The sequence below is a fragment of the Erythrolamprus reginae genome, chromosome 2 (assembly GCF_031021105.1).
Source record: "Erythrolamprus reginae isolate rEryReg1 chromosome 2, rEryReg1.hap1, whole genome shotgun sequence".
Taxonomy (NCBI): domain Eukaryota; kingdom Metazoa; phylum Chordata; class Lepidosauria; order Squamata; family Dipsadidae; genus Erythrolamprus; species Erythrolamprus reginae.
The window spans coordinates 118,048,735-118,061,978 of NC_091951.1; the positions used below are offsets into that span (position 1 = coordinate 118,048,735).

The following is a 13,244-nucleotide window of genomic DNA, read 5'->3' on the forward strand; positions in this document are numbered from 1 at the left end:
GAAAAGGCAGCGCCCAAGTCACAGACAGAAGGCTGGAGAGGAAACAGGCACAGGCAACAAGAGAGGGTGAAAAGTCCTAGACCCCTTTGCAGACCGGTGGGGGGAGAGGAAGAGATTTGTACAAGCATACCTGCTGCCACTCACTTAAAAAGAGTGCTGTTTGTGCAAGTGATGTGCATGTGTGGCCCAGTTGCAAACCCCTCATGGCCCACTGGTTGGGGAACACCAATCTAATCTGATATAAAGACAACGAAAATTCATACATCTATAGACTGCGACCTCAATTTACCGCCATTCATTTAGTGACTGTTTGGCTGTCCCAAGTTACAACAGTGCTGGAAAAAAGTGATTTATAACTATTTTTCACTTATAACCATTGTAGCATCCCCAAGGTCATATGACCAAAATTCAAGCACTTGGCAACTGTCATGTATTTATGATGGTTTCATTGTCCCTGGGTCCTGTGATTACCTTTGCAACCTTCTGGCAAGCAAAGTCGAATGGAAAACCAGCTCACTTAACCACCATGTTACTAACTTAACAGCTGCAGTGATTCATACAGCAATTGTTGCAAGAAAAGTCATAAAATGGAACAAAATTCACTTAACAACTACTTTGTGTAGCAATAGAAATGTTGGCTTCAATTGTGGTTGTAAGTCGAGGATTACCTGTGTATGGATGAGATTGCTGCCACTAGCTTTTGGAACACTGTAACAAAAAAAACTCCAAAATTGGATGTAATTTACTTTTTCTTAAATTATTCTTTGATTTGGTTGAAGGCCATAATGGGCAGGCAATAACATGATCACATGAAGCAAGTGATTTTTGGAACAGTTTTCAGAGATGTTCTGTTCTCTTTTTAAGATTGTATGTCAGGTTTTTCCAATGAATCACCTGCCTGTTTTGATTAAAGACATACAATTGAGACAAAAACCACACCTGCATTTATTGGCAGACAGCTGCTGGATTCTAGCTGTATCATTTCAGGATCATTTGGCAGCTGTGAACAAAAACAGAAAGATTTGGGAGCTCTACGGGTTGCATGATCTGTTTCCCCAGCAGGGTGTATAGTACGTAATTATTAGCCTACCAAGGATTCTTAGGTGTATAATTTAGGAATCGTACTCTGATTAATTTGAACATGTACAGCATATGTGAATTAATGTAGATAACCCTGCGAGTGATTTCAGCTGAAGATATTTACTATTCGTGTCTGCACAAAAAATTGGACTGCAGGATTTATCTTTTCTGTAACATGTAGATGGCCTTTCTAAGACCAAAAGCCAGTTCTAGCTATTGTGAAAAGTCCAACAGGATGCATAATAATAATTTTCATGAAAAAAGATGAGTCATGCAGAGCCAAATCATTTAAATTCAAATTCAAATCTCTTTGGTTAAATAAGAGGCTGTCCTTAAAGTTTATTTTGAAATTTCAGCAGAGCACTGGCCTCATTTAGAGGGCTATGTTCAGTTTAATCCCTTTTGTGTTATCATTACAGATCTTCAAGCAACTTAAGTTAAAATACCCCTGGGATTGTTACATAAATTCTACCCCCTGCTTAAAAATACTTAGCATTTCTGCATTATACTTGTTTTGAATCTTATGCATAGTATGACAGTTTGTGGAAGTTTTTTTTAACAAGTAGCTTCTTGTTTTTTAATGGAGCAAAGGACACCAGAAGAAAACAAATATAGACTATTGAAATGAGGACCAATAAACAAAGTTTAGTTTAGCTCACTATATGCCTCGATGGGTGAAAACTACATTTTAAAATACATAATGGATAGCTGGATGATAGGGCCCTCAGATGTTTAATTAACACAATAGTAAGCAATAATGAATTAGAGAGCTGATTTGCAACCCTAATTTTTTGAGAAGGGATTATTAATAAACATCATTTATTAGATTCATAAGGCCCCCAAATCAGCAGACTAAAGACAGCATATAAAATTAAAATCTTAAAAATATGAATATAGAACAAAATATATGGATACAAATGCACTAGATGGCAGCAGGGAAAATATAAATTTCAACCATGCATGCATGCATCTATGCATCCATCCATCCACCAGTTGGAATCCCAAATCATTCTGGCCTCTCTGAAAAGCCAGGATTTTAGAAGTTTTTCTGAAATTGGTCATAGTTAAACCTCCAGATCTGGGAAGAACAACACGGAAGATAATAATTCTCGGATCTACATCCTATTCAACTTGGAATGTGCCCTGATTGATGCTATGGGATGGGGAATGGGGGAAAGCAATTAGATCCAATGCCTTGTCCTATTTTTCCCAGTGAAGCCTGAAACACTTAAATACAGGTAGTCTTCCATTTATGTCCACAATTGAGCCCTAAATTGCTAAGTGAGACTTTTGTCAAGTGAGTTTTGATCCATTTTACAACTTTTCTTGCCACAGTTGTTAAGTGAATCACTGCAAAGGGCTAAGAGAGTAACTTGGTTAAATGAAACTCGCTTCTCTCCACTGACTTTGCTTGTCAGAAGGTTGCAAAATAGGATTGCATAACTTCAGGACATAAAGTAGTTGTCATAAATATGCCAAGTGTCTGAATTTTGGTCACATGGCCATGGGGATGTTTAAATGGTTGCGGATGTGAAAAATGGTCATGTCACTTTTTTCAGTGCTGTTGCAACTTTGAACAGTCCCTAAATGAACTGTTGTAAGTTGAGGCCTGCCTGTACTCACGTGGGTCTTTACAGAGCAGTATTTCACAACCGCAACAGCTTTAAGATGTGTGGATGTTGACTGTCAGAATTCACCAGACAGCATTTGGAGAGTTGAAGTTCACATATCTTAAAGTTGCCGCTGTTGAAAAATACCATTATAGAGGACAGCCAGCATTCTGGTTTGTGCTTGGAAATCCACCACTAATCAGAGCTTCTCACAGAGGAGAGGTACAAGGTGTGCCAAGGTACAATCATAAAAACTCTTGTGGCTATTTTTTTTGGCTGAACAGTAGCTTCTAAGTGGTCTTCAAGGGCATCCCCATGTAAAGAGCACTATAGTAATCCAGGCAAGTGATGACTAAGGTATGAGTGGGTTAAGATTATTCTTGGGTTTTAATAAAGGGAGACGTTCATACAAAGCTATATTTCCAGGCTGAGGGCTATACTTCCTCTCAAATAAGCAGCTTCATTTTTACTATTCTTTGATAATCTTTCAGAAACTAGAATATGCCACATGAACTAACAGACAGCTAAAAACAATAATCCTGTTTCCTGAAACAACACATTAATATTAGGAACTGTCTGTTCCTGAAATGAATTTAAGTCAGAGTAAACAAAAATTTGATCAGCTGGCAAGAGATTTTCAGATGTGATAAGGAAAGCAATGATATTGTTAGGCATGATTGTTCACCATCGGCTAATAGAGTCTATTGTAGGACATGGCTTTATGAATACTATACCAAATAAGCAAAAGACATTTATGACTTTTTTCTTGTTTTCTGGCTGCATTATCTGCTTTTGTCAGAAACATTCTGCTGCTTGCCTGAAACTCTGATACATTTGAAAGATTGCAGAATTTTCTTTGTGAGATGATCTTGTGTTGCGTGAACATCTTGCCACAATTCCACCACTTATTTATTAAAATAATGGGACAATATGAGAGTGCTGCTCTTTGAATCTGTGTTAGGAAAACCATAAATTACGTATGGAAGTTGTCCAAAAATTCACTGCCTGAGGGAGACAAACTTGGTTCGTATTTGGCTCCTATGCTTAAGACATATTTGTTTTGTTGGATATTTGTTTTCTAGAAACCAAGAAAACATGCCTGGCCTAGACACTGCTGCAGAGTCGGGATTGACAACATTTGTTAACAAATTTTGGGAAAACCTTGGCCAAGACAACAAAAACCCGAAGAATAAAATCTCATAGGAAGCTATTTTAAATGATGTTATGCAATTTAAAACGTCCATGGATTTTTGAAAATCTTTATCAAAAATAATTATTGGGGATTTTGGTCCCTAAATACATATTCAAAGAGCCGTATTTTTTAAAGCTTCCTGAAGTAACGATATTATCCTTGTATCTTACCGGTGGGCCTTCTACAGATGGGGAGCTTCTAAAGAGAATGCTCCACTCTTAAGTCTTTTCGCATTGAACATCTCATATGGATAAGGACTCTCAGCTGACACTCTGCATAGGCTGATCTCAGGCAAGGAGATTCTATTTGGATTACATAGTCTCAAAGACAACCTAGCTCCATGCAACAATAGTCATCAGGGCTTTGAACTGTAAGTACAAACAAACCATAACTAAGCAACTTTTTAGGTTTGCTCCAGCTAAATGCAAGTCTCTAACACTGGTTACAACTCCTACAGGGCCTTCAAGCAAAGCCAGTCCCAAGTGCAGGACAGTAGTCTAGCCATGGCACCATAACAGTGGCTCTTCTGCTCTAGGAATGATCATACAGCTGGCATACCAACCCTTCTGGCGAAAGCTGCCACTTCCTATTTCTAGCAGGATATATAGTCCAAGAATGTTGCTTGGGTACCAGGTCTTTCTAAAGGAGCACAACTCCATCCAGAGTTAATATTGGTATTGTCCCCAAGTCAGTGGATTTCGGAGTCTACAGCATCTCCATCTTCGTAGAATCTCTGTTTCTTCCAATCTAAATATTATAGCTGTCAGACTTTTGAGACTTCAATTAATCTCCTGGGCACACTGATCCCTAAACTGCTGGATGAAGATTTTGTTCCTTACATTTAAGCTTCACCATGTCATCAGTAACAGTGACTAATGCAATTTCGTGTCCGTGCTTGAACCCTGATTTGGAAGATTAAGATACTCTGCTTCTTCTGTAGCTGTCGGCTCTTTTTCTTCTTTACTTCCTCTTTTACTGCTTCAGGTGGTGAAGGACATACAAAGTTCTGGCTCTTGCTCTTCTGGCAGCCTCAACAGTAGTGGATTGCTACAGGTGCGGTAGGCGACTATGCACCGGTAGCAACTACCATATTGCGCAATTTGTGCACAACTGCTCCGGTGCCAGTCCTTGGGGCACTGCCATATTTTTTCGTGAAAATTTGGTCTTTTTTGCTTTCTGTGCATGCACAAAAAAGCTCGTTTTTGCTTCCTGCACATATGTGGAAGCAAAATCACGCTGGGGATGTGCACAGGAATATTCATGCTGTGTGTACAGCACTCCGCCTCTGAGCCTCAACCATTGTCAATTCATGTTGTATTGTGTCCTCACCTACAAAAAGATATTGACAAAATTGAACGGGTCCAAAGACGGGCTACAAGAATGGTGGAAGGTCTTAAGCATAAAACGTATCAGGAAAGACTTAATGAACTCAATCTGTATAGTCTGGGGGACAGAAGGAAAAGGGGGACATGATCGAAACATTTAAATATATTAAAGAGTTAAATAAGGTCCAGGAGGGAAGTGTTTTTAATAGGAAAGTGAACACAAGAACAAGGGGACACAATCTGAAGTTAGTTGGGGGAAAGATCAAAAACAACATGAGAAAATATTATTTTACTGAAAGAGTAGTAGATCCTTGGAACAAACTTCCAGCAGACGTGGTTGGTAAATCCACAGTAACTGAATTTAAACATGCCTGGGATAAACATATATCCATCCTAAGATAAAATACAGAAAATAGTATAAGGGCAGACTAGATGGACCAGGAGGTCTTTTTCTGCCGTCAGACTTCTATGTTTCTATGTGTCTTTGATGTTGTCTCTCCATCTTCTTCTGTGTCTGACTCATCAAATGTCCTTTGACCTTCTCCTTTTGTGGTATATGCCTTGTACTGTACAGAATGATACCACTTCCTCATAATATTTCCCTAAAGGAGCAGATTAGAGACCTGGCAAGGGTTGTCCAATACAGTATGGCTCTATTACGAAAGGTCACATTAATATCCTCTTCAATTGTATCCACTACCTGTCCTTTTCATAATGACATAAATCTAACTGGTCCCATTTCACTATAGAGCAGTAATGGCAAACCTATGGCGGGTGCCACAGGTGGCAAACAGAGCCTTATCTAATGGCACATGAGCTATTTATTTATTTGTTTGTATGTTTGTTTATTTATTTTGTCCAACACACAATACACATTGAAGAGAATAGACAAGTAGTAATATATATAAAGAAAAGGAAAGAAGAAAAGATATAAAAATAGGGGAGAAAATATATGAAAGCAAGAAAAGATATATGAGATAAAGGAGAGACAATTGGACAGGGGACAGAAGGCACACTAGTGCACTTATGTACGCCCCTTACTGACCTCTTAGGAACCTGGAGAGATCAATCGTGGAGAGTCTAAGGGAAAAATGTTGGGGGTTAGGGGTTGATACTACTGAGTCCAGTAATGAGTTCCACACTTTGACAACTCGATTGCTAAAGTCATATTTTTTACAGTCAAGTTTGGAGTGGTTAATATTAAGTTGGAATCTGTTGCGTGCTCTTGTATTGTTGCAGTTGAAGCTCAAGTAGTCATTGACAGGCAGGACGTTGCAGCATATGATCTTTTGGGCAATACTTAGATCGTGTTTTAGGCATTGTAGTTCTAAACTTTCTAAACCCAGGATTGTTATCTACTTTCGTAGGGTATTCTGTTTCGAGTGGAGGAGTGAAGGGATACTTCTGGTGAAGTATCTTTGGACATTTTCGTTTCCCTAGCTCAGCTCCAACATACATTTGTGTGCTGGCCAGCTGATTTTTGGCTCTCACAGAGGCTCTGGGAGGACGCTTTTGGCTTCCAGAGAGCCTCTGGGGGAATGGAGGAGGGCATTTTTACCCTCTTCTGCCTCCAGGGAAGCCTTTTGAGCCTGGGGAGGATGAAGCATGAGTCTACTGGGCCCACCAGAAGTTGGGAAAGAGGCTGTTTCTGGCCTTCAGAGGCCCTCCGGGGGACATGGGAAGCTGTTTTGGCTCTCCCCAGGCATTGAGTTATGGGTATGAGCACTCGTGCATGTGCGATAGTGCACGCCCACGTTCTTTCGGCACCCAAGGAAAAAAAGGTTCGCCATCACTGCTATAGAGGTTTGTGGTACTACTCAATCCAGTCACTAGAAAGTGATTTGTTAACGAAAAAGGTGAAATTCTTATATCTCTACCAGACCATATTTCAACCATTCTGTGGTATAAAATATTTTATTTATTTATTTATTTGATTTCTATGCCACCCTTCACCTGGGACTCAGGGCATGTCTAATGTGTAGCCTTTTGTGGCTACAAAAGAGGCTACACATTTTGTGTACTACCCTGTTTCCCCCCAAATAAGACAGCTCCTGATAAAAAGCCAAATTGGGCTTTTGAATGCATGGCAACAAGGCCAAGCATTTATTTCAGAGTTCCAAAAAACATAAGACAGGGTAATATTTTGGGGAAAACAAGGTAGGTGTATGATGATTTGGGGCAAACCATGCTTGCTATGAAATCCCAAGTAGCCTAAGTAGCCCAGGCAGAATAAATAGAAATCATCCAGTACTATTAACCTAGATGTATCACATAAATCATCTTATAACTAGATTGTTCTAATTATAATTCAAATAATATAATTAGAAACGGAAATATTTACTTCTTTCATTGTCTATTTATAAATACTACCTTTAGAAAAAACTCAGAGTTGTCAATATCAACAGGATGAAATAATTGGCAATGGAGGAAATAATATTTTAAATAAAACTTTAAAATAAGTTGGTAAAGGAAGCAGCATGCCTTAATGCTTTGGATGTTTAAGGCACTGCATTGAAAAATATGAAACATTGCTCTTGAGGGTAAGCAAAAGCTAGTGAATTGTGTGAGAACCATTTCCTGTATTACATGAACAATACTTAAGTTAATATTTCCAAATACAATAATTGTTTGGCAGCACTAAGTGGAAACAATTGTGGGCAGTAGGCTTAGAACATAATACCCAGGCACTTTACAAAGCAATTCTAAAGGCATTTCTCCAAAATGAGAGATGAACAGAGCATTTTCCCATGGCACTCTTATCACTGTTTAATTTAAACCAGGGTTTGCGGCATTAACTATTTTGGGGGTTGCATGAGTTTGAATAATCAACTAAGCTCCAGGGTTGGAAGCAGGGGCGTATTCCTATTACCACTACCAGTGCGTGGCACACGCAGCTTATGGGTTTGTGTGCATGTGCATCCCAGTGTGTTTTTGTTTCTGCACATGCCAGGAAGCAACATCTTATGAGGGGACACACATATGAGATTTCAATGATTTTTTTTCCCTCCAGCACATGCGTAGAAGCAAAAAAACCGCTGAAATCTCACATGTGTGCGCATCCCTTCCAGTGCAGCATCTCATCCATATTGGTAGCAACCCAATAATGGTTGGAAGCCATCACATAATACACAAGGGAAAAAAAGATGTCTAAGGAGATTGTCAATCATGGTTGTCCCAAAGGTGCTTTTTACATCAGAGCTGAAGAAGCTCCTTGGATGTGAAGCCAAAGGTATTCCAAGAAAAACAAGATAGTCCAGTTTTTTGTTTGTTTGTTTGTTTTGTCAAGTACTTATTGGTGTTGTACAAAGATATTATAATATTTATATATATGATACTAGTAAAACAGAAAGATTAGGATAGGGGACAGAAGGCACTCTGATGCATGCCCCTTATTTTTCAAGAGGCAGTTAAATGTATCTTACTGTGCAATAATCATGTACAGTGGTCCCCCGATTATCGCGAGGGTTCCGTTCCAGGACCCCTCGCAATGATCGGTTTTTCACGAAGTAGCGGTGCGTAAGTAAAAACACCATCTGCGCATGCGCAGATGGTGTTTTTACTTCTGCCGCAGCAGCGAGGAGCCGAAGATTGGGGTTTCCCGCCGCCCACGCAAACTCCTCGCTGCTGCCGCGCCCGCCGCTTGTCTTGTCCGCCCGCCGCTTGTCCGCCGCCTGCCCGCCCGCGCGCCCGCCACTCGCCCGCCCACGCTGTTCGCTCGCGCCGCTTCCCAGCTGAGTCCTGAAGCCAGAAGGCAAAGGCGAACTTCCGCATTTGGCTTCGGGACTCAGCTGGGAAGCGGCGCTGGGGTTTCCCCACCGCCCACGCAAACTCCTCGCTGCCGCTCGCCCGCCTTTCGCCCGCCCACGCCGTTCGCTCGCGCCGCTTCCCAGCTGAGTCCTGAAGCCAAACGCGGAAGTTCGCCTTTGCCTTCTGGCTTCAGGACTCAGCTGGGAAGCGGCGCGAGCGAACGGCGTGGGCGGGCGAAGGGCAGGCGAGCGGCAGAGAGGAGTTTGCGTGGGCGGTGGGGAAACCCCAGCGCCGCTTCCCAGCTGAGTCCCGAAGCCAAACGCGGAAGTTCGCCTTTGCCTTCTGGCTTCAGGACTCAGCTGGGAAGCGGCGCGAGCGAACGGCGTGGGCGGGCGAAGGGCAGGCGAGCGGGCGAGCGGGCAGGCAGGCGGCGGACAAGCGGCGGGCGGACAAGACAAGCGGCGGGCGCGGCAGCAGCGAGGAGTTTGCGTGGGCGGTGGGGAAACTCCTCGCTGATGCCCGCCGCTCGCCCTCCCGCCAGCAAGAGGGGGAAGACCCAGGGAAGCCGCCCAGCAGCTGATCTGCCCGGCGCCATCTACGCATGTGTGGCCATAGAAAAAAGGGCGCGCATGCGCAGATGGTGTTTTGACTTCCGGGTTGAAAAATCGCGATATAGCCTTTCGCAATGATCGGGATCGCGAAACGCGGGGGATCACTGTATTTGCAAACTAAGAATTCACTAATCACATAAACACACTTAGAAACAGTCCACTTAAATACCTGAGCCAATGGAAATAGTTGACTAGTATTTATTTTTTCCCCTTTCTTTTATCTTTCCTTTTTTCTCTTTCTTTTCTTTCTTTTTTCTTTATCATGCATAAATTTACCCTAGGCTTAAGGTAATTAAATAATTAAATAAGAACAAATTATAGTAAATATACTTAATTGATTCAGAATGTATATAGAAAAAAATGCTGAAATGTAAGTTTAAGAACTTTACCAATGTTAAGCATGTTTGTCAATTTTGTTTATTTTAATTGTTTAAATTAAATTAAATAATAAGAGTACCTTCGCAATTCAATGATCTTTGTCACATCTGTCTATTACTGTAGGCCTGATTTTCAGCAAACTAGCCAGCCACATTTTAACCTGAGGTACTCGCGTGAACCCAGTCCAAAGGTTAGCTACGTAGCTCCATTGTGAGGCAAGCCCTACTAGACCATTGTCTGAGGTAACCAAGCCAAGCCACACTTCAGCTTCTGTCTCATTTCTCCTGCAGAGCCTTCGCGGGCACCCGCGGAGTCCTTTTTAAGCGGAAGAAACAGCGAGAGGGGCGGGTTAACCTCTCTCTCTCTCTCTCAGGGCCCGCCGCCAGCACACAAGCCGGCTTGTTTACGAAACGTTTCCATGTTTTTTCCCGCCCAAAGCCTAGGCGTCGCCATAACTACGCCTCCGGGCGGGCTCGCCAGCGACTCGCCTTCCGGCAGGATGAAACCTCTCCGATCGGCTGAAGGTTGCATCGGGCGGAGCCGATCAGAAACCAGCTCGGGGTGGGTGGCTGTGTGGAGGGGGGTGAAGGAGGCGAAAAAGGCGGAGTCCGACCGGCGGAGACCCCACCTCCGGAGGGATGCCAGAACCAGTCAGCAGGGCGCAGCGCGGGCTCCTCTGTTTCGCACCCGGCGCGAGGGGTGTAGCTCTTCCTCCGCCGGCCGCCCTTTGTGCCCGCAGCCGCCGCTATGCGGGATTACGACGAGACCATCGCCTTCCTGGGCGAGTGGGGCCCCTACCAACGCCTCATCTTCTTCTTGCTCAGCGCCAGCATCATCCCCAATGGCTTCAACGGCATGTCCGCCGTTTTCTTAGCCGGCACGCCCGAGCACCGGTGCCGGGTGCCCGCCAGCGCCAACCTGAGCGCGGAATGGTTGAACGCCAGCATCCCCTTGGAGGAGCACGACGGGCGGCAGGTGCCGAGCCGGTGCAGCCGCTACAGCCTGGGCGCCCTCATCAATTTCACCGCCCGGAACCTGGTGCCCGGCCGCGATGTCAACCTCAGCCAGGTGGCACGGGAGCAATGCCTGGACGGCTGGGAGTATAGCCGCGAGGTTTATCGTTCCACCATCATCACGGAGGTAAAGCGACTATACGCCGCATGCATCGGGGACGGGGATGGCGGGGGGTGGGATCGGAAAGGTAGGCGGGTGGGCGGCCGCGTGGATCGGAAAAAAGCAGCGGCGGAGAATGCAGATGCGTTTGCACGGCCCGGTAGAAGAATCGGAAACCGCCGAGGCGGAAGAAAAAATGGAGTAGGTAAGGGTCGGGGCGCAAAGGCGAAGGAAGGGAGGGGCTTTACTGGGGCCATGTTGGATGAGGCTTTCCCCAGCAAGAGGATGTCCTCCTCCCCCCCAAAGACCGCTTGCGCTTCTTCTTTTGCGAACGGGAAAGCGGGGTTTGTTGCCGGAGTGTGTTTGAGAGAGCACGTGGCGCTCCTGCGATTGCGTAGCTGCACAGTGCTGTGGTTTTCAATTCGGCGCCGCCGATTAATTATTACTAACTTCCCAGAAAAGGGAAAGGTTTCTGTTAATCTGTTATCTGGTTTCTGTTAATCCATTTAACTCTTGAGTCCTGGAGAGGGGCGCCCTTTAAATCCAATCAATCAATCAATAATAAATCTCTTATCTGTCTGTCTGTCTGTCTACCTATCTATCTAGTCTGTCTATCTCTATCTATCTATCTATCTAGTCTATCTATCTTTGCCGATATCCTTACTTAACAGAACGTTTTTCCAGTGATATGGAAAAAGTCCTTGTAGTTAGATGGCATTTCTCCTCGTTTTAATACCTTGTAACTGACAGGTTTGTTTACCCCCCCCCCTCGCTCCTCCTTCGGGAATGGTGGATTTGGAAATAGGGGTGCTTTGTAATTAATGCCTGTTAAATATTTGTACATTAGTGATTTGTGATATTGCTGTGATTATGTATGATAAAGCTGGTCTGAGCGAATGTGTAGGATTTCATCCGTCATAATGTTGGCACATTAATGGTTATTTTTATCTCTATCTAAATATCTATCTATCTATCTGCCTGCCTGCCTGCCTTGCCTACCTGCCTGCCTACTTATCTATCTATCTAATTGGAAGGGACCTTGTAGGTCATCTAGTCCAACCCCCCTCCTCCCCTGGAAGTCCCTACATTATTTTGGACAAATGGCAGTGGAATCTGCACTTGAAAATCTCAAGTGTTGGAGTGCTCACAATCTGCAGGCAAGCTGTTCCACTGGTTGATCACTCTCACCTGCAGAAAGTTCCTCCTTATTTCCAGGTTGAATCTCTCTTTGGTCAGCTTCTCCATCCGTTATTCCTTGTCTGGCCTTCTGGTGCTTTGGGAAGTAGCCTGACACCCCCCCTCCCCATGGCAGCCCCTCAGGTATTGGAACACTGCTATCATGTCACCCCTGGTCCTTCTCTTTGCTAAATTAGCCATGCCCAGTTCCTGTAACCTCTCTAACCTGCAACATTATGCAACAATACCCGCATTTCTTATTTACTTGGGCATTGCAAATCTCAAAATTATTGTAAATTAGCATTTTCTCATTCAGTCATGTATACTGGTCAAAGGGCCTTTCCTCTGTTATTTCTAATGGTGGGAACAGCTTGGTCTGCAGGGAAATCACCAGTGTCAGTCAACATAGCAGTGCGGTTGTATAATTGCATCTTCACTTCTTTTTAACATGCATCTTTAAAGTCATTGGCACACCTTCCATGAACATTCATGGGTAGGGCCATGAGTTGGACATGACATTGTTCTAGGTTTCATTTAAAGTAGAGCAAAGTATTTGACATGGAAAGGGTGACAGCTATTATCCTTATGCTAACCAAGTACATTTGCGTATTTTGAATTTCTTTATATACTTCTTACTTACTATACTTCTTACTTCTTACTATACTTTTAGCTTCTATTTAATTTTTCAACTTCTGCCCACAGCCAAAGTTCTGCCTCTGTTGCTGCCTATTACTACATCTTACAGTTGTAGTCCTATAAGAATAGAATAGAATTTTATTGGCCAAGTGTGATTGGACACACAAGGAAGACAAATTCACACTTGGCCAATAAAATTCTATTCTGTTCTTTTAGAACTACAACTTAAATAGTCAAAGAAGTTACATTGATGTAAGATGTAGTAATAGGCAGCAATAGAGGCAGAACTTCAGCTGTGGGCAGAAGTTGAAAAATTAAATAGAAGCTAAAAGTTAAATGGTCTAGCTCAGTGATGGTGAACCTTCTTGGTGACGAA

The 13,244-nt window shown here is 43.3% G+C and overlaps 1 protein-coding gene and 1 long non-coding RNA gene across 2 annotated transcripts in view; one reads left to right on the forward strand and one right to left on the reverse strand.

The window, feature by feature from the left end:
• Positions 1-3,054: 3,054 nt before the first annotated feature.
• On the reverse strand, positions 3,055-10,899 carry LOC139160881 (uncharacterized). Its single transcript, XR_011558030.1, has 2 exons — positions 10,023-10,899; positions 3,055-5,211 (listed from the first exon to the last, which is right to left on the reverse strand). It is a non-coding gene; the product is annotated as an uncharacterized lncRNA (long non-coding RNA).
• Positions 10,457-13,244, forward strand: part of SLC22A4 (solute carrier family 22 member 4) — a 93,024-nt gene continuing 90,236 nt past the window's right edge. Inside the window, exon 1 of the mRNA XM_070739299.1 lies at positions 10,457-11,083. Within this exon, the coding sequence (XP_070595400.1) occupies positions 10,691-11,083 (393 nt within the window). The 5' untranslated portion in view covers positions 10,457-10,690. The remainder of the gene's footprint in view (positions 11,084-13,244) is intronic.